Source organism: Acomys russatus, chromosome 4, assembly GCF_903995435.1.
Source record: "Acomys russatus chromosome 4, mAcoRus1.1, whole genome shotgun sequence".
NCBI classification, from domain to species: Eukaryota; Metazoa; Chordata; class Mammalia; order Rodentia; family Muridae; genus Acomys; species Acomys russatus.
This window is the reverse complement of record NC_067140.1, coordinates 49,443,104-49,465,341: the sequence shown is the minus strand read 5'-3', so window position 1 is coordinate 49,465,341 and position 22,238 is coordinate 49,443,104. Positions and strand designations below refer to the sequence as shown.

The following is a 22,238-nucleotide window of genomic DNA, read 5'->3' as shown; positions in this document are numbered from 1 at the left end:
CTAACATTAGCTGTATGGAAGCATGTATATCTCATAGACCACATAATAACATTTTGTCAGACAGATAACAGTTGCTCCTATTTCACGTTAAGTCTACAGAATTGGTCACATATCCTGCAAAATAGTTTTTCACAGTTTTGGCAGTGCTGGGGATGAAATATCTATTCTGTTTCATTTTGTTTCTGTGGCACGGGGAAGTTGAACTCGGGGCTTCCTGTGTGCTAGAGAAGAGTGCCACCACAGGTATATAGCCCAGCCCTTATTTCTATTTCTTCATGAACAAGAAGTCAGTAATGATGCACATGTCTCTTTCTCCCATGTGGAATGATAGTTGTTTGGGAGAGTGATTGCACTAGAGTAGAAAGGTAGTCACCCATCCATCACCAAATAGCAGAGGCATAGTCTGGTAAATGCTTCAGAGATGACTTCATTGTTGGTCTCATAGACTATATTAGAGCTGAAAATTCTTGCTTCTCGGAGATTGTAACCATCATTACAGTAGAGAACAGCACTTAAGTCCACTATCGAACCCACTCCACTGCCAATCACATTTGAGCCTACCCAGACATTTCATAATAAATGTTACTGGTTTGTGCATTTTCTATTTTTTATTATTTTAGAGTAGACTCATACATGTCGTGAGGAGAATATTCTGTTTATATATACATATATGTGTACTTGAATTTCTCCTGATGACTAGGGGGCAAGATGTAGAAGTGAAAGTTATTGGTAGCTGATTATTCCAACTGCATGTACACCTAGGTTAATGTTGGTGTTATCACTTGTTTTTTAAATAAATACTTTAAAGTAATATAATAAAATGTGATGATTTATAATACGAAGAGATGAGCTGTGTGCATAGCTCAGTGGTTGAGGATTTCTAGAGTGAATGAGACCCTGGGTTTGATTCCAGAACCACATTAAATTAAAAAGAAAAGAGCTTACAGGATAATGGTATAAAGAAAGCATTTTTGTATAGACTACAGTTTGCTTGTGTTTTGAGCCGAGTGTTATTGCTCCATTTGATCTAGATGTGCGGGACACTACCATCTACATTTGCGTAAGTGTACTCTGATGTTTGCACAATAACAAGATCATCTGCTAGTGTGTTTCTAAGAATGTACTTTGTCATTAAGTGGCATGTGACTGTGTTTCTATTCTGGAATAATCATTCTACAAATGTCTATTATGGCACATGGAAGGAAGAAACAGCATCTGGCTCACTGATTGCCTGGGTGAGAAAGTCCTATATGTCAATAGCTTACCCATAAAGAAACATAAATGTGATCTCATCACCTGCAGTGGCAAAGAAAGGCAAATATGAAATAGGACTCACAGCAATTCTGTACATTTAGTGCGAAAGGGACCAAATGGTGTAGTATAAATAGTGACAGTTCAGTATCCTAAGGATGTATATCTGCATGCAAATGTTGACTATGCCCTCATTATAGTACACATCCTGTTGTGCTTGGAAAACAAGGAGGCGGTACTGCATTCTATTCGCCAACATGTAGACTTTGTTTTTATGACTTTTCTGTCAAAAGAAAATATATTCTCTATAAAGAAAATAATCTTTATGAGAGTACGAACAGAGAAAATACTTAGTTAACTTACAAACAACCCAGACTTCACACACACACACAGAGAGAGAGAGAGAGAGAGAGAGAGAGAGAGAGAGAGAGAGAGAGAGAGAGACAGACAGACAGACAGACAGACAGACAGACAGAGACAGAGACAGACAGACAGAGACAGAGAGACAAAGATAGAGAGAGGTGTGGTTGGGGAATGACTAGCAATTTAGTTGAGCAGACATCTGAGCCAAACATTCCTGTGAGGGTTACCATTATTTGTCAAGCTGATGGAACCTAGATTTACCCAGGAGATGAGTCTTTGGAGTTGCCTATGGCAGTTGTCTTGATTACATGAATGGAGACAGACCACACTGTGGCTAGGCCATTCCCTGGGTTACTACTGTGAACTCTGCATGGAGAAAGGGAGCTGGGCAGCAACATGCATTCATGTCCATCTGCCTCAAGCCTCCTGCATCTTGACTTCTCCTATGACCCCTGGAAAGCCATAATGAACACTTCCTCCCTAAAGTTGTTTTTGTCAGTATTTTATCACAGCATCAGTAAAAGGAACTAAGATAATATTCTTTTTTATTAAGTCTTTCCTAGAAGCCATGGATAAGTGAACAACTTGTTTCAGATTGGGAGTGGCTGAGTTCTCCTCAGCTGAGACTTGGAGAATGGGTTTGTCTCCTAAAATGCCAGTGACTCAAAATATGAACAAGATACATAGTGAGTATTGTGGTTGAGAAAGGACAACATTCCCTGGCCTCGTGCTTGGGGCTTTCTGGATGTGAAGGTTCATTCACTTGACCGACTAAATATTGGAGCACTGACAAACCCTGGCTCTACTGCTGAGCTGGAAGGCCAAAAGAGATGTTGGCTTGTAAGTGCTGTTATTCCTCTTCTTTACAAGATTTGAAATTCAGACTAGTTCACAGGTAGCATCAGCCTTCTCTTCTCACTTGCTTTCCCTGCAGTGCTCCAGGCTAACAGAAACTGCAAATTAACCCTTATCTTTGCTATGACATACAAAGTTTAAACACAAGACCCTGACCTAGCTAAGACAAAGCATGATTATTTTAACTCTTATCCTACGCAAAAAGAGTCAGGCATTCGGGGATCTCACACTAAAGACAAGCAGGGGAGCCATAAAGGGACAAGGTAGCAGTGGTGTGCCTGAAAGGTGTTGTTTGGAAGACTGTCTTCAAACGGTACTTGTGTTTCAGGCTTGGTTACCAGCCAGTGGTACTACGGGGAGGAGGGATAGCCTAGCGGAATCGAGTTGGGTTACTGGAAACATGTCTTGGAAAGGGATGTTAGGATTCATTCTCCCTCTTCCCTTTCCTTCTCTCATTTCTTCTCCCTCTCCTATTTCCTCCCCCTTTGCCTCCCCATTTCCCATTTTCTCTCCCTCTCCTTTTCCCTCTTTCTTCCCTCTCTGACTTCTTCCCTATACCTGCTTGCTGGCCCCATAAGCTGAGTAACTTCTGCCATACATGAAATACTGTCTTACCAGAGGTTTGAAAAACAATAAGTTTTATAAGCATGTACTTAAATCTCTAAAGCAGTTATCCAAAATAACTTTTCTCAAGGTATTAAAAAATCTCAGGTATGTTGATATAGAAGTAGAAAATTGACATATATATGTATGTATATATATATACACACACACACATGCATATATACATATAAATGTGTGTGTGTGTGTGTGTGTGTGTGTGTGTGTGTGTGTGTCTAAGGTATGGAAGCACAGTGGTGGATCTTCCAAGGTTGGACTATATACGAAAAGTGTTAGAAAATAATGAATGTGATAGAGATAAAGCTCCCAGCTCAGCAGAGATGAGAGAGATTACATTTCAGTAAGTAGCTCCACAGGGCTAAAGTTGAGCATTTGGGTCTGGGAGAAGGAAGACCTGAGGTTATGCAGAATAAAGTAGGGACTAGAAGACAAAGTACATGGGCTTTGTCTATAAAATCTGAATGTTAAGGGGGAACTGGGCAAGAATCTTGAGCAAGGGAGTAGGCATCTCAGGTTCTGCTTTCATTATTTTGGAAACATAGAGAGTTGGTAGAGAAGATGCACAAGGCTGGGATCAGAATGAAAACCACGCTGTCATCCTAGCGGCCCAAACTAAGATGCCCGTGGTGGGAATGCAGCAGAGAGAAGCCAAGAGAATTCTAACTGTATGTGTAAAAAAAGGGTGGCTATGCCTGACTTTTGGATTTTTCCATGCCTCTGTAAGTGGTCACCCTGGAGAAACTGCAGATGAAACAACTCTAGGCAGGTAAAGATACTAGCAAGTGTCTGGGTGAACTGACTTGTAATTAGATGCCAGATGGGAAATAAACAACATTTAACACAAGGAGCCAGATCTCAGATAAAATTTAGGACTCAAAAGTAAGGCGCTTTAGTTGAGATCAGTGACTTGGGAGGATTTAGTCAGTCACTAATGTAAGAGGAACAGGCTACAGACAGAGCTAGAAGCAACTCTAACTGGAAAGGTGTGAGAGGCTGAATGACACGAGGAGGCAGTGGGCAGCTCCTACATTGCCTCAGATGCCAAAGGTATTTGTGTCAAAAGGGATCCACAATATCCTTGCCAGACACAAAAGCCAAGTAATCAAGATCAGTGTCTCAGTATAGGATGACCTGCAGCACACTAAGAACCTATGGCAAAGGTCGTTGGCTACAGGAGCAGATGACGATACACATGACTGAACAAATGGATGTGACTTTGTTATGTTGTCTCAAGGGACAGCGCCTGGAGATGCTCGTTCCTTTGTGTTGGTATTAGAAAAGAGAGGACATCCTATTGAGACTTTAGGCAAGAGTAGCATGGAAGAATGGGGAAATAGTAGGACCCACAGGGTCCTGGAAAACTACAAGAAGAACTTTATGACAGGCAGATCTGGGTCCTGGGGTCCTCCTCAAACTAAGGCACCAGCCAAGGAGAATATAGACAGTAAACTTCGAACCCCTACCAAGACCTAGCCGGCAAACAGGATATTCTCCACCATTGAGTGGAGAGTGAGATCTGACTCTCACACGAACTGTGGTGCCCCTTTTCTGACCACGTCCCCTGGATGGGGAGGCCTGGCGGCACTCAGAGGAAGGATAGCAAGTTACCAAGAAGAGACTCGATATTCTAAGAGCATATATAGGGGGAGGAGGTCTCCCTCAATCACAGACATAGGGGAGGGGAGAAGGGGGGAAGTGGGAGGGAGGGAAGAATGGGAGGAAACAGGGGAAGGGCTAACAATCAAGATGTAATATGAATAAATTAATAAAAAATGTCAAAAAAGGAAGAAAAGTCAACCTTGTAAGGAGCATGAGAAGGCTTTGCCACTCATTTGCACCGATGTCATGCTTAAATGCGTTAGAGAGACAATGACACACAGTCTGTGCATTTGTGGAGCTCAGGTTCTTTACTGCACGGCTAACAAGAGTCTGCAACTGGTTAGATTGGCCAAGCATAAGCATTTTAAGTGACTGTTCCTATGGTTTTGTTTTCTCACAGAATATTCACCACAAGACACTTTCAATATCCCAGAGAAGACAGATCCGTGTTCAGTGTGTAAATAAATAGAACTGAATTGTGATAATTTATAGTGGCACTTAACCCGCCCTTTCAGTAAGTCCTTTCTCATATCTCATTTCAATCTCTTCTGCTACATTTTTGGGGTTGTTCTGTCTCACTCTGACCTCAGTGGATAACAAACTGTTAGCAGCTTCCATCTATCAATCCTTGCCATACTGACAGATGAATAATACATAAATTTCCTTTCTGCTTAGAATTTGGAACTCTTCAGTATAAATACCTATAAAAAGCCTAAGTAATTGATCACACAGTCTGCCAAGTGGACTAACTAGTTAATAGATACAGATTGTAGTGTTCATGGAGTGGGGCAGGAGTGAGTGTATACTTGTGTGCAAGTATGTATGGAAATCTGAGGAAAACCTCTGCTATCATTACCTGTGCTGTCATTACCTGCGTCATTTGAGGCAGAGTCTTTCATTGGCCTGGAGTTCCCTGTTAGGCTAGGCTAGCCAGCCAGAAAACCCCAAGGATCTCCTTCTCCATTTCCAGCACTAGGAGTGCAAGCACATGTCATCATGCTTGACACTCTTATGTCGGTTCTAAGAACCAAACTCTACTGCTTTTGAGGTAAGTATCTTACCAACTGGGCTATCTTGCCCGTTCCACAGAGAGAGCTATGAGTCGGGGAATATGCTATGCATTGCACTATGGGCTTATGTTTTACCTATTGTCTTTGTGGCCCTTGCACATGAATTTCTTCTCTTGCAGAACTCTTGAACTGCTGAGATGTTTGAGTTTGACGACTACACTAACGTGTGAACTCCACATTAAGCACCCTGTGATTTTTGCATAGATCATTTTCCCTTCTCTTGTCTTGAAATATATTTGCACACCGTATATGAGGAGATGTGAGGTCATGAACATTGTTTTTAGTTATTCCTGTTAGGGCCTCTGACTTTATATTGGCATCCGTCATAAGCACTCAGAGTGACAATTAGTGGCAACTATATGATAAGCATCGTTTTCCTCCACTGACCTGCTCTATACAAAAGGAATGGGTGCTGTTGCTCACCCCCAAGCTGGCACAGGAATTTATCATTTAAAACTATATATAGAGAAAAATCTTGCAATCCCTTGGATCATATATATTGTATAATGAATAGCATTTTGGGTGCGTGTGTTGAGCATATAAATAACTACCTGCAAATGAACTAGAATTTCAGAAGCTTGCTAGAAACACATTTACTTACAAATCACATATGTTATTTAACACTGTGGAATAGTAGTCATGTATATTAGAAGGAAGACTAAAATCTCTTTTCCTATTGCTATACAGGAAAAAATGCCAAAGGAAAGGTGAGGTGGGTGGATATTAACTTAGTAACCTGTTGAGGCCTCGTAGCTCCTGCCACTGGGAAGAAAATGTGTTGCTGTCAGAAATAGGCTTTAATCCCTTTCTTGACAAATGTGAGCAGCTCAGTTAAGTGCTTGGAGACTTGTGTCCCTAGCTATATAGCTCTTTGCTTACTTTAGGGACAGAATGTTCACCACAAAGTCATTCTCAGTTGCCATGGAGAAGATTGAAAATAGACCAAAGAAAGACTTGGTAAGTTATATGACACAGATAGAGCCTGGTTCATTAGAACACTTAATGATGACTTGCTGTTGAGTTGGCTCATGTGATGGTTCATTTCATGTTCAAGGTTACAGGATTCAGGAATACCCGGGGAGGAGGTAAAACATTTCTGGAAGTGTCTCTCAGGGTGTTTCTAGAAGGTAACTGCACTGAATTAGGAGACAGAGTTAGGAAGATCCACGTTCTAGCAGGGTGGGTAGACATCCTTCAGTGAGTACAGAGCCCAGATAGAAAACAAAGGAAAAAGGCAGAGGGAAAGCAAATGGTACCCTCTCTCCTTGAGCTGGGTCATCTGTCTTCTGCTCTTGGACTTGAGAGTACCTGTCTCTTCAGACTTCAGACTCTCTCAGATTTACAGCAGCAGCTTTTCTCTTCCTGTTACTTGTAGCTGTCATATCATGGAAGCTTTTGGCTTCTACAATTGCCAGTTTTGTGATAAATATCTCTCTCCCCCCCCTACCTCTCTCTCTCTCTCTCTTTCTCTCTCTCTCTCTCTCTCCCTCCCTCTCTCTCTCTCTCTCTCTCTCTCTCTCTCTCTCTCTCTCTCTCTCTGTCTCTCTGTCTCTCTGTCTCTCTGTCTCTCTCTCGTCTCTCTCAGTCTCCCGTCTCTCTCTCCTCTCCTCCCTCCTCCTCGCTCTCTCTCTCTCTGTGTGTGTGTGTGTGTGTGTGTGTGTGTGTGTGTGTATGTGTGTGCATGCATGTGTGCATGCATGCATCTCCTGTTGGTTCTGTGTCTCTAAAAATCTGAACACAGCAAGGGTTCTGTCTTAAGTTTCTGCTCTATGGTGAATTTATGATTCCCTAATTCTGGCAGTTTCAGCAAGGCATTAGTTTTGTTTCTCATGATTCAGTTCAGTCCATCAGATCATCTTCCTACCTAGTCTCTGTCTACAGAAAAGAATTCTCATGAGGCCTCAAGGAAGGGAAATAAAGGAATAAGCCTATGTTTCAAAAGAATATATTTAATAAGATAGCTTTTGGTGGCCTGGGATCAAGTGTGGCCTAGGGCTCTGAGGCCTCTTTGCAGAGAAAGGGTCCAGTAACTGATCTTTCACCAGTGTTTGCCTTTTATATCCATAATTCACTCATTGTTCCCTATGACTCCACACTTCTTTCACAATACCTGCTACTCCAGCTACCACTTATGTTTTGATACTCTCCTACCCTGTAATTGTCACTTGGAGAGTTCTTTACTATGGCCTGAGCATCTTTCCTCAGAGACTCCCATTCATTTTGAGTGGGCTTGGGCCCAGGTATTCATATATTTCTTCAAGTGCTCCAAGTGACTCTTATGTTCACACAGAGTTGAGCTCAGTTGAGCTCAATTGCTTTAGAGAAGGCTCAGATTAATCCTTTATCCTGTAGACTCATCAAATGAGAAACTGCCATGACAAAACAGAATAAAAATGAGTTGTATCTTCTGTCCCTTCCTCACCAAAGTAAACCAAGGCTCTCTTAGAGATGTAGGACTCCCTTTTGAATCATGGTAGAAGAGACTGTGATTTCCCAAAGTAATTTAAACACAAATATTTTCATAATTCTTATGGTGAGGGCCCTTATAGTAATGGTAAAGTGTGGATAGCAGCCAGACTCGGGAAATGTGCACGTCTTGGAGTTGGGAGTGAGCACATGGAAAGAACTGATTGGTAGCAAAATCCTGTGTCTTTGCAACTATGCCTATGTACTCATCCCACAAGAGCCAAGATCTTGGAGATGAGGAAGCTGAACCTAAACCTAAGATATTGTGGAAGGGGTCATGTATCTGTGACTAAGAAGGGCCATAATGTTGCAGTCATCTGCTATGGCATGTACCTTTCAGGTCCAAACTGTGGGCATCTTGCCTTCAACCATTAGAGTCTAAGCTACTTTGCTCTTAATCTATACACTTAGTATAAACCTCCTGGATTATTCTGTACATGTTAATAGGAAAACTTTCACCTAAACAAAGTTTGAGATTGAAATTATTACAAGTAAGAATTCAGTCAGACATAATTATATTTAAGGAGGGAAAGCAATGTGCGTTCCTTCCACCCTTCTTTCTCTTCCTCACCAGGATCTGGGGAAAATTCCAGTCTTCTACATAAGTAACAAACCATTATGCTTAATAAAATTGCATAGTCCTGTGTTCTATGCTTTTAGCTTTATTGGCTTCTTATTAGATTTGGATTTGGCTAAGAGTTCTGATGATTTTTATAGTAGAACAGATATATTTTACAAGCCCACCCTTAAGACAGACTACAGAAATGGTATGGCAAAGCTTGTGCTTAGCAGTGGACTTGGGAATGGTGAAGAAGAGAAAATCTACCTGGAGCTAAACATTGAGGTTTTCATTTGATAATGGTTTATAAAGTTTGGTTGTTTGTGTGTTGTTTAAGAAAGCAAATCTGGCTACAATCTAGATCTAAAGTGAATAAATAAATAAATTAATAATTAAGAAAGCAAAACTGTGCTCTGTCAACAAAGCCTTTTTGACTGCACCACTACCCAACCCTACTCCACAGTAAGGGAAGAAACTAAAAAAATTATTATCACTAAATGTGTGGAAAGTATCAATTATGCTAGGGCTTGAAACACACTCTTGACAAAGGAGCTGTGGTATGGTGAGAGGAATTTGAATTTTAGAATCACAAAGAACTGAATTTAAATTGCCATTTAGTAGCTTTGAAACATTTTTTATTCTCTAGATCAAACTGTGCACAGCATGTAATAGGCAATCAATGGATACTCAATAAAAATAATGAAGGAATAAAAGCAATAAATAGCCATCCATTTCTAGGGAATCACAACATATCCAAGCTTGGGCCTGAGTATCTTTCTCTATAGAATGGGCATCAAGGTAACTATTTTGAAGGGAATTTTTAGGACTTGAAAAACAGAAAATGTCAGAAATGATGCTTGGAAGGGATTCATTACATTCGAGTTTCTTGCTGGTCCTTCCCTTCTGTACTTACTTTTTGCTCACTGGTAGATGATACAAGGAAACTCACTGAGTTGCAGTCTTTGAGTTAGGAAGTTGTCTCACACAACCCTTATGTCTGAACCTCAGCCTAGAACCTGGGCCCTGCCTCAAGAGATTGATTTGAGGAGAATTCCTGTCAAGAGAGATGGGCTTTCACTCAACTACATGCGCCTCTTGTTTCTTCATAACATCTGTTTTATAATCCTTCAGGATGTCTGATGGTGGTTCCTACTTTGGGATATTTTTAATCTGCAGCTCTTTATCCAGTTTTAACCCACCATTCTGATCCATTATTTTTCATTGCCACTGTTTTCATTCAGTGTTTCATGCAAAGCAGGTGTTGGGATACAGAGCAAGCAAGGTGTCAATGAACAGGTTGTAATTCCTTCTGAGTGTAAAGAATCTGGACGGAACAGATTTGAGCACAAAATCTTACATTGTGGTGTATAGGTGCAAATTCTTGATAGAAACAAGCACTCTTGGTGTCACAGTCTGGGGCAGAGAAGGTACAAATACACCTCAGGAGGATGGTGTAGATGAGAGGAGTAGCTCCAGTGTCCCCGTGCTGCTGTCACTGACTTACTCTGATGTCCCTGTACCCCAATTTAGTCACCATCTCTGTAAACTTCTGCCACCCAAAGCCTGTTTGGGCCAATGTATGTTATATTTGTCCTCTTTGAATGTCAGTTCTCAGAGTGGGCATATTTCTGTCTTTTTCTGCCACTAAGTTCCTGACTACAAAACTGAGTTTGGCCCCTTACAAAGGATGCAAATATTACTGGAATGTATAATTGACATATCTGAATATGACTGGAAGGTGTGGATAGTTTTTAAAGGCTCTTGTAGTGGACAGCATAATTCACAGGACTTTATGTATCACTAAATAATGAAAGCAAGTCTTTTGCCTGCCAGAAACCTCTTTTCAAAGTTTGCCCATCTGAATGTCAGCCCATAAATCTCATTGCAATCTCCTAACTTCAGCAAGTATTCTTTTCAAAAAGGCCAGTGTTCCAAAGCTCTTAGATTTTGAATGGATTCCGTTGAATGCTTTGTTCTTACTTTCAGATTTTACATCTGGGAATAGATTAGTGAGACCATGCCCACAGTATTTGTAGTGTCCCAACACATTGAGATTTTAGTTTTATTGACTTTTTTTCTATCAAAAAGTATGAGAAAGTACCCCAAAGTACCATAAACAGAAAAGATTCCCAAAACTGCATTATTTTCCAGAAATAAAAGTGGAAGCACATGAACCTATTTCTTATGGCATAAATATTGTCAGGAGATCGCTTAGAAAGCAAGTGGGTGTTATGAAGAAACTGTATGGCCAAGAAAAGAGACTTCAGAACAGGAGCCAATGATAACACTTTAGGAAACCAACGGAGTAAGCAGTTCTAAGAGACCTGTGGTCATATGGTGGGGGAGGAGGACCCTCCTGTCAGAGGTCTAGGGGAGAGAATAGGGAAGAAGAGGGAGGGAGGGTGGGTGGGAATGGGCAGGTACAAGAGAAGGGATAACAATCAGGATATAATCTGAATAAATTATAATACATTAAAAACTATAAAAAATAAAATGAAACTGCAAAAAGGCATTCAAAGGCACCTGCCCTTATGGTTTTTCTGTGTCCCTGGATAGTGACATAGTACAGCCAGAGTTGGATGCTTTTCTGCCTACAAGGTCACGGTGCTTGGCATGAACCAAAGTGGAGACATACACTTATGGTATGAAGCCATAATGACAATGTGTCCTAGTCACACGGTTCAGGAAATGTTAGAACCAGAGACCAACTTTTTTCTGCCATGGTGAGGTTAAATGGTCTATGCTGTGACTTGCTGAGGTATTCTGGGTTTCACCTACTTATTTTTCTCCCTGGATAGTGTGTTTAAAGAAGAAAAAAAAGACAAAGTAGTGTGTTCGGACAATAAGTGTGGTCATTAAATTTGCTGTGTTCTGACTGAATGCTAAAGAGCTACTCCAATTTTCAATGTTTGGTTCTGGATAAACTATGGGACTAAAAGATTCCTCCATGTGACCTACTGAAGGAGAAGAGCCAGAATAAAAGCAAATAAGTAAGGAGGACACCAAATTAAATGGCGAAAAGCTCTTGAGGCCTCAACCTTACACAAAGAAGTACAAGAAATGGAATAAAGCTGGGAGCATGGATGTGGTCCTCCCCAGGGAAGACCACACTGATTGCTTATTCAGTGCCAAACAGTAGTACCTAAAAACATACATACATGTAACATTATACAGAGTCAACAGATTGTAATATTACAAAGGAGGAGAAGACTTCACAGAAAGAAAATCACCCTGAAGAAGAGGTTTTGAAGCACTGCTTTAGCGTTAGACAAGAGAATGTTGAAATGCTTGTCAAGACAACAAGAGGAGCAGCCAGTGGAAAAAGGAAGAAATAAAGGGTATTGCCTAAGCCATATGAGCGAAGTATTAAAGACAGAAACTGAATCAGTTTTATCTGTTGTCTCCTGAAATTTGCATCTTCATTGTAGTTTGCAAAAGCCCAGGAGTAGCAAGAAGCCAGAGATGGGTTGTCATCTCCAACTTTGGACAGACTCTAAAACATTAAAGCAATACCAAAGGGATACTAAAACCCAAATCAAAACAGAGAGAGCAATGACAAACCTCTCCAAATGCTGCCTCTTGGCCTTGGCGAGTGAAACTCTGAAGTTTCCTCCAGTCTTCCTCCAGTCTTCAACAATTGATTCTTAACTTGTGAAAGGGGCTTAAATCTCTTCAGAGTTTTGAATTTTTTTTTTCAAATAAGTCCTTCACTTGCTTGGTTGGAATAACTCCTAAATATTTTATATTGCTTGAGGCTAATGTGAAGGGTGTAGTTTTCCTAATTTCTTCCTCTGCAAGTTTGTCATTTGTGTATAGGAAGGCTACAGACTTTTTTGAGTTAATTTTGTATCCAGCCAATTTGCTGAAGGTGTTTATCAGCTTTAGGAGTTCTCTGGTGGAATTTTGGGGGTCACTAATGTCTCATAGCTCTACTATAGGAGCAAACAATATCTTAAATCTTTTAATAGTGATTTTTATTAAACAGATTTATGCATAAACATTTTTGTTAACATGGCCAGTTGCTCCAGAATGCATAGTTCTCTCATTGGCTTCACAACACTTGAGCTTTGCTATGTAGTGCCAGGTATCACACTAAGGACTGTGAATTCCCTGCTATGTGAGTGTTTCTTTGCCAAAAACAGTAGAGTAAGGCAAATAGTCACAATGGTAATCAGAACACACAGAAGAACCTTTCCACTAGTCCTTGTAGGACAATCTGTGGAAAGTCTAATTCTAAAAATTTCATATGGTTTTCATTCAAGAGATACTGTTGGTAAAACCTTTGGATGCATTCACATGTGTCTGTGCATGAACTTAACAAATAGCAGTAATATCATGAGTTCTGTAAAACAAAACCTGATATTCAAGAAAACTGGGTAGGACACATCTTCCCTCTAAAGGCATTCAGTGTCATGGATTAGCTGCCCTTAAATATGAACCCTGAACTCCACTGGCACGTCTCTGTCTCACATGCTCACTGCTCTCAAGACTCTCAGTCCTGGAGATGCATAGATCTAACTATAGGGCTGTCATCAGCCATCTTATGACCTACCTTAAATATGGGTGCCAGCCATTTTATTTTATCCCAGGACATTCTTTCACAATGCCCCAGATCTTAAGAGAGGCAAAATGTCTTCCATCAGCCCCAAGATGGCGAGTGTGGAACTCTGTTGTCTCAACCCCTGAGCTTCAAGCCAGGAGGCAACAGTGGAGATGGGAGAGCAAGTTAGATGATTTTACTTCATCAGAAAAATGATGTGAACTATGCTGAGATTGTCCTTGTTCGGGGACAATCACTCAACACTAATTACCACCAGCTGAGTGTGACAGGAGTAGCTGGTACATGCAAAGGGATGCTGACATATGTTATGCCCTGAATGTTCATCATGTTTTACCTTTCATGCAGGTCTGAGCTGATGGTCACTGTTTCCAGAGTCATAGTCATTGGATATCAAGAATTTTTTATTGGCTTTGAGCTCTCTGGCACATGTACTCGTTTTTGTTTTTTTTTTTTTTTTTTAACTGTTGCTTGACTGTATGAAAGGGCTGAAATCATTCTATTTTTGTCAATTCCATCATTGTGATACTTTGAGACAGACAAGCATGTCTCTTGGTGGCCCAGGACCAGTTTGGAAGTCTGAGTCTGTCACTTACAAGATGTGTAGCACTAGGCAACTTATTTTACCTCTCTGTTATTGACTTGTTTAGCAAACACAAAGCATATTAGCACCTATCTTGTAAGGATGAAACTATAATCTGGTAACACATAGTCTATTTTATATATATATATATATATATATATATATATAATTGATTTCCTTTTTTTATTTTCTTCTTTACTACTTAGGATTAAACTGAAAGTTACCCCTGAGCTATATGTTCCTCTTCTAAAAATATCTTTATTCATTCTGTAAGAATTTTATACAATGGATTGTGAATCGTTCTTCCCCCAACTTTTCCCAGTCCTATCCACTTTGTGTCCTCTTATTTTTTTAACAGCCTTGTGAGCCTAATTTGTGTTTCCCCATATACTCTTGAGTGTCAGGTCATTTATTGGACTATGATCAACTGACCATGGGCCATGCCTTTATAGAAACATGATTCCCCTACTCCAGAAGCCATAAACTGTCCATAACTCCTTAGTTAGGGATTCATGAAGCCCTTCCTCCCCCATGGTGGAATGTTGATGGAGTTGGCCTTGTGTGGGTCTTATTCAGGCAACTACAGCTGCTGTAAGTTCTTGAGTCCTCTGATTCTACCATGGCATGAAGACACTGTTTCTCTGATCCGCCCAGATCACTAGCCCTTACAATTTTTCTACCCCCTCTTTCACAGTAGTCTCTAGACCTTGGGTGGTGGTGGGACATAGATATTTGTGGCTGAACAGCACTCCACTGACACTTAGGCTCCACTGCATTTGCCCAGGTTGTGAATTTCTCCATCAGCTACTAATCCTCTGTTGAGGCATGAGAGCTGCATTAATCTGTGGATAGAGAGAGATAAATTTGGATGACAGTTTGATACTACGTCCATTTAGTAGAATAATTGCAGTGGCTTCTCCCCTGGGGCCTGTGAGTTTCCCCGCCTATGGGTTACTGGGCAGATTCCTAGTATCCAGGAATGTGTTTCACATGTAGAGCATGCCTTAAATTCAAACAGAGAATAATTGGTTACTCCCATCAGATCTGTACTGCTGTAGCATCCACAGGCATACGTTGCCATGCTGGTCATTACTGTAGCTCACAGCTGGGTAAAAATGGTTAATGACCACCCATTCCACTCCTTTCAGTCTACATAGTACCTTCCAGCACTATGAAAGCCAAGAGAGAGAGGAGACTACCTGGTCAGTACCAACTTTATTTCTCCAAGACCAATGGCTAATGTGTATGTTATCTTCATGAACAGGGTCTTATCCGTTGTTTAACCAAGAGCAATGGCAATAGTTTGGTAGTGTTTTGAGGGTCTCCAGGACACCTCTGACCAATAACTTGGTTCTCTACTTTTGAAATAAACATTTCAGTTTAAAATAACAAATCACTAAGTTGTTCAATTTGTTCTTAGACTTACTAAGTAGCCTAGACAGGCTTTGAACTTGAGATCCTCCTGATTCATCCTCCCACAGTTAGTTTCCTCACTCTTGAACAAATTGTGTTGTTACGAAATTTAAATAACGCAGAATTAAAGAGCAGCATACCAGCAGTGACTGGTTCAAAAGACAGGAATCAATAACAGTAGCAAAGAAATAAAAGGTAATCACTTTAGGAATACATCACAAAACCACATTATCCTTTTACTGTGACAACTGCTATTCTCTTTTCATTTGAGTATTCTGAATCATCAGTGAAACAAAGCCCTCTTCTATAGTGATTTTGTTGTTGTTGTGTTGTTGTTATTTAATGGAGAGTAGAAAAAAAACTTTTACTCGGATTCCTATCTCAGTTGATCATCATGTTGGTTTGGTTTGGTTTTTCTTAAAGAAACAAAACAAAACAAACATGTTATTTACCCAGAATGGATAATTAGAAACAATATTTTTGTTTCTCTAATACAGTGTAATTATAATTATATATATAACATGCAACAGCTGCCATGCACATGTGTATCAAGACAGTAAAGCATGTCCTTCAAGGATACAAAATCACTCAGAACTCACGGTAAAGATGTCATGAATTGGATGCCAGGCTGTGTGTCTTGTCATTAGGGAGCATATTTGGAATCTTCTTGATTGTAAAACAAAGACAATGATGTGTACCCATATCAGAATTTCACGATGCCTATATGGTTTATTGAGCACAACTCATGGTGCCTGTTACACAGATATCAGGAAATATTAGCATTTTCAGCATAGCTAGAGATATGGAGGCACATGAATAACCATCGTATATATGGCAAGTCTGCTGTGGAAACTGGCAAAGAGACATTTCGTGAGCCTCAAAAAATGGAATGTTTGACCTAAACTTGGGAATATATATATATATATTATAAAAAGGAGCAAATCTAGGCAACTTTAGTGTTAGAAACTGAGACAGGGAAAGGAGAAAAAGCCCGTAGGGACTTCATAGAAGGTGTTAGGGAACTCAGAAGTACTCAATTGCTAGTTCAAGGAGTTTATATTTGTTTTGTTGGCATTGTTGAAAAAGCCACTAAGAATCTCCAGAAGCAAAATGATAATGACAGAAGAACAGGGACCTGGCATAGTAGCAGTATACTTATCTGGCATTCCCAAAGCCTTGGATTTCACACCAAGAACAATAAAAATTTTTGTTTTTGAAATGGACATTGTGGTGCACACGTATAACAATATCATCAATAACACTAAGGAGACCGAGTCAGGAGAATTAAGGGTTTGGGGCCATTATGGGCTACATATTAAGACCCAACATTTTTTTTTAAAGTAATAAAGCCACTGGGAGCAAATAGATCAGAAAAGATGTGTTGGAATAGTCTTTTCTTAGCTGTGGACCTGCACTCCTTAGTCTTTGTTATCTATTGCTATAGGACAGCAAAGAGGAAGACCTCTAAGATATAGGATAGTGATGTCCAGATTTAGATTCTAAGGAAGTGAGAAGTGCCATTAACACACATGGAGAACATAAGACAGACATGGAAGCCATTTTAGAGTATTAGAACATACTGTTTTGGGGAAATTGGTAAATCCAAGGATACATTTAGGAATTGATAGATGTTAGAAAAATTGAGGGCCATAGAAGAGAAGATGTAAGTCACATAGCACATCCTGAGGAGTAAAATTGAAAGCTTGAAGGTGGGTGAGAATTCCAAAGGGAGATGATAACAGGGCCCTTGTCATTAGGACAGGCAGGAGGGAGTGGAGATGAAAATTACCTGGAGGAGAGGCAGAAGAGCTAGAATACAGGACAGAATGAGAACAGAGGGATTTGGATAACATTTTAGAGACCCTGGGCTTGTTTTGCATGGGAGACAAGAGAACCAGAATGAGGGAGAAGTGAAGCCAGAACTCAAATGTAGGAGTACTATAGAAGCATGGCTCATTTGGATGAAGGCAGGGAACACTTTCATGGTCTCAGAGATACTGTTTCCCAGGGACATGAGAGCCATAGCTCTCACCCTCAAAGACAGAGTGTGGGTCATAAAGATCTCATTGTCTGACCCCATAAGCACTAGTTCCTCTGTCCTTTTTCTTTCTTGGAAATAAGTGGTGTGGTAATCTGATACTGTCTGATAACTGTTTTGATTCCTGCACCTCATCTAAAGAGAAAAAATTTTATAATTTTTTTCCAGTGAAATCAGAGTTGAAAATATGTTACTAGGAAATCCTACACATTTGTGCTGACACATAATCTGAATTATTTTCTATTTAAAAAAAAAAAAAACTCCTGAGGCAGAGAAAATAACTGGCTACAGTACTTTCTAGAAACTGACAATCTTAATAAAGTTGAGCAACACTTGAAAGGAAGAGAATAAAAATGCAAAAAGAAACAATTGAGCAAAGGGAGAGAGAAAATTGGATTCTCAGACTAGAAAAATAATATGTCTTTAAATTTTAGAAATATTCTCAACTGTGGCCAGAAAAGTCCATCATAGTGTCTCATTAAAGCAGAGTAGAAATAATTAGGTCCCTGTGTCACTTCAGACTCGCTGTGCACACAAACTTTAAAGTTACTTGGGATGGACAGTTAAAGTGAAGTAGGAAAATCCCACATGCTGGCCTTTCACTCGCAATTCCATTATTACAGCACTAATGGATCTTGCCTCATAAAGCTTTATATATTCAGAATAGCCTAGCAGAATGCTTTGTCATTGGAAGGTAGTCAATAATGCAGGCAAATAACTTTATTGGGTTTTCTGTTTGTCATTGAAAGCCAAGTAATTGATGGGAGAAGTAACTAGGATGCTGCAACAGGTCGCCAAAGAAGGTTTAGAGGGTAGAAGTCGTGGTCCAAGTGAAAGGGATTTTGCACATGAGTAGTAAAGTCGTTGTTCAAATTTGGTATTGGGGTGTGTGTGTGTGAAGAATGCAAGCTTCTGGAGCAGATGCAAGATGTGGAAAAATTGTTCAAGCTCTGAATAAGGGGATTTCTTTATAAATGATAACTTTGGACAGCACCTGGCTGTGGGCTAGAGCACTGAGAGAAAGAAAGAGACAAATTAGAGAGGAGAGTGTCTACATTAGAATAGGGATTAGTTGAATTAGGAAAGGCTGGCAACTGGAGAGACCTGTGGTCTGTGTTATATTAGTCAAAAAAGTGACTCATAGCATTACTCTAAATGAAATTCAGTGCGAAGTTTGAGCATCAAGCACACTTAATAGTTCCAGATGTCTGTCGGCGCAAAGTCTGTAGAGAAAATAGCTGCTGCATGAAGCAAAAACAGGTGCTGGCAGCCATGCCAGCTGGTGTCTACAGCCAGGTCAGCACTGAGCATATGGCTCCGGACGGAATGGGAAAGAGCTTGACTGTGGCTGGGAGTCCTGTACTCATCTGCATGTCAGCCACACTGCCCACCTAGGCGTGTGCGGGCTGAGGGCTGTGAGATCCTGCCCACCGGGGCATCTTCTGGTGTGGGGCTGCTATTCAGAAAATGGTTATGTATTTTATCAAATGGTTATTTAGGGTGGCTTTATTTAATCCACTATTTTCTTTGAGGCCCGTGTTTATGAATGTGTGAACATGTGTGCAAAGCAGCCAGAACAAGGTCAAATTACAGTGGTTTATATACATTGGGATGGGAAGCAATGGGAAATGGGATCTTGTAAAGAGAGCCTTGTAGACCCAGATTGAAAGAGTAGATTTGTCTAGTTCTACTGGTTTATGGAAAACCTGGTCTATAGTCACATTCCTATTTTTTTCAAGTGCCTATTTGGAGGATTTTGTAGTTAAAAAAAAAAAAGTATATAGACAGGAGATAGTTAACTACTCTTTCAATGGAGGCTGCAATTAGCATTTTTTATGAAAGCATTAGGCACGTGGAAGACCATCTCCTACATTACAGTTCATTTAACTTCTATGACCCCTGCTTCCCAATGCAAGTAACCTCTTAGTCATTTTGACAACTTAGTCCATTTCGAGGCTGCCAGTGTCCTTCAGAAGGATCACACCGCTTCTGGCCCAGAGGGAAAAGCCACCTGGGGGACATTTTCATCCTCTCTAGAGATTTCACTGAGCCCATATTTAAATAGCAGTGATATTCTAGAGTGTTTTTGTTTCCACTCAGTTAAAATGAAGACCATGAAGTCTGGCTTTACTGTGCAGTGTCCCGAATTGATGACAGACTCAATTTGATCACAGACAGTAACATTTTAGTGATGCAATATAAACGTAGCTCTCTTCTTGCCCCAAGTGTCCTCTACATGCACCTTCAGCTTATGATTGGTTCACACTGTGGCCCCTCACCTATCTCAGGTCACCATCACACTTCTCTGTAGACATATGCTACTAGTGAGCATGTTCAGGTTCCTCAGGAGAAGATTATTTTTTTCAATTAACTTTCATATTATGGAGACAGGGTAAAAACAATGTTCATTTCTATAAAATGTGTCTTTCCAACTCTCAAAGAGAAACTGAGCACCTGGGTGACGTGAGGGCAGGATCAAAAGATTAAGGGGCTAACGGCAAGGTGGGGATGCTCTGCTCTCCGCTGCCTTCTAACTTAAGTGCACCTGGAAATCTTTATGTTGTTGGAAATCCAAAGTCAAGAAAGATGGATGAGAGAAAGACTGCCAGGTGGGAGAACAGGGATGGAAGATAGGATGGGAACACGTTCCAACCCGAGGGAGCGTTATACATGGCGTGCGCGAGTTAGTGTCAGTGGAAGTATGCCTCTCTTTCAGGACCACTGGTAAAAAGAATGCCATTAATACAAGCTTTCTGCAAATCCAGTAGGGGCACTTTGGAGAATGCTACTTAGAGGGAAGTCCTCCTTCAGAATTCAGACATGTTCTTCTGCTTGGATTTCAACTCTTCTTTCCTATTTGGACCTCCAGACTTCTTTCAACCTTCTTTCCCCATGGGTGTAAAATTCACTTTCTGCAGCCTTCAGCATCTTTAATTTGCCATCTTTGACATGTGGGCTTCACTTATTCCTTCTCCACTAACCATGCTTGCTACCTCTTCCACAACCTAACATGAGCTTTCTCTTCACTCATCTTGCCCCACTCTGATTGCTTCTGGATTCTTCGTTCCCTTCAATCACACCCTACTGCGCCCTTCGTTTTTTGAAAGCTTGCTTTGACTAATTTTTATATTCACTCACATCTTGCAGTCTTCACATAGATTATACATGTCAAAATTGAAGTATATAGTAGAAATGTATAGAACATGTCCATTCCATGATCAGGTTAAGTATCTTTCATCCAACTAATACCGGAAGTGTGTTGGGCTTCAGTTGGATTCCTCTTTGTAATAGTATCACATCTTTGGGAATATATAAAAACTTAAACATGCACTTGACCTAGTTATATGTAAACATTGCACAGAAATTGGGTGATGTATTCTAGATGAGTCGGAGGCTGTACCCATCCCTCACACTCGATGTCTCTTCTCCTGGCAGGAGGATGAAGTGGTTCTCCAGTGCATAGCAAACGTTCACAAGGAGCAGCGGAAGTTCTGCCTGGCAGCCGAGGGACTCGGGAATCGCCTGTGCTTCTTGGAACCCACCTCAGAAGCCAAGGTGAGATCAAGGGCCCACCCCATAGCTTCTCTTGCTGGCTTCTCGAGTGATCATTTAGGGCAAGCATTTCGTAGAGATGGTGACAAGGAGAAATTTGAGACGATGCACTTATTTTTCCATGATGAAGATCAGATTTAAAATATGCCTCTGTCAGCCCAGGAAGCACTGACATCAGATCCTGGAGCTGATTTTTAAAAAGTGGGGGAGCTGTGCTTTTGTCTGTCAGAATTCTCTAGTGTAGCAGAGATGCCTAGAGCTGCCAGCACTGGCTGGATGGGGAGGTCTCTTGATACTCCCAAGATACTGTCTTTGACACTGTTGATTCTTAGAAATCTGGGTCCCTGTTCTGTACTCTAAGCTGTCATTTTATTGCTACAGGGACTCTTGGCTGTTTGAGCCTGTGTTTTACAGTTAGCACAGCACAGCTCTGATTGGACTGAGATTGCTGTAACTGCCTGGTATGACCCAAGGGCAGTGAGAGCCATTTGCTCTGGTCCCTTGCCTGCATGGAGACATGAAATGTCCCAGCTGTGTCTGTATGTTCAAAATTCTTAAAGAATATTTCAGTCTTGACAAGACTTATACTTGTCAGAGTTCTCCAGAGAAATAGAACAAGAAGCTCAATAGATGGGTGAGACTTATAGAGATTAGCTTAAGCAAATCCTTCATAGGCCATGAAATTCTGAGGTCTAGTGAACCTGAAACCCACAGGTCCTGGTTCATCTGCAGTCTGTAGCATTAGAAGATCTTCTCTGGGAAGCCACAGGGGCAGTGAATAAGATATAGCCAAGGGATTAGAGACAATGACCTTTTCTTAGGGTCAACTGATTGCAGATGTTAATTTCAGCTATAAAATAACCACACCAGGGGAGTAGTGGTGCCTGCCACTAGGCCTGATGATCTGAGTTCAATCCCCAGGCTCTACATGAGGGAAAGGACAGAGCCAATTCCTGCAATTTTTCCTGTAATAGCATTCATGAGCCCCTTGTCTCCACACAGGGAAATAAAATTAAAACATTTTGATTAAAGGACTGTACTATGAGCTAGCCAAATTAACCCAAGCCAGCTATTATACCTACTATGCCCAGTTTTCCTCACGGGGATATTTCTAATTTAAAAAAAAAAAAAAAATAGTTTGCCCGCCTCTTTCCCCATGAGAATACACAACACAGGCACACTTGAACTTTGACCAAATTCTGGAAGACCAGAAGTGTGGGATTAATAGCTACATCTCTCAAAGCTATCTCCTTCACATCAGGGCATTGCCACCTCTACATGTAAGTTGCTCATTTTTAAGGACAGACATT

General features: G+C 40.7%; 1 protein-coding gene across 1 annotated transcript in view; it reads left to right on the top strand.

The window, feature by feature from the left end:
• Ryr3 (ryanodine receptor 3) overlaps positions 1-22,238 on the top strand; it is a 532,014-nt gene that overhangs the window by 142,721 nt on the left and 367,055 nt on the right. The window contains 1 exon segment of the mRNA XM_051144331.1: positions 20,812-20,931. Within this exon segment, the coding sequence (XP_051000288.1) occupies positions 20,812-20,931 (120 nt within the window).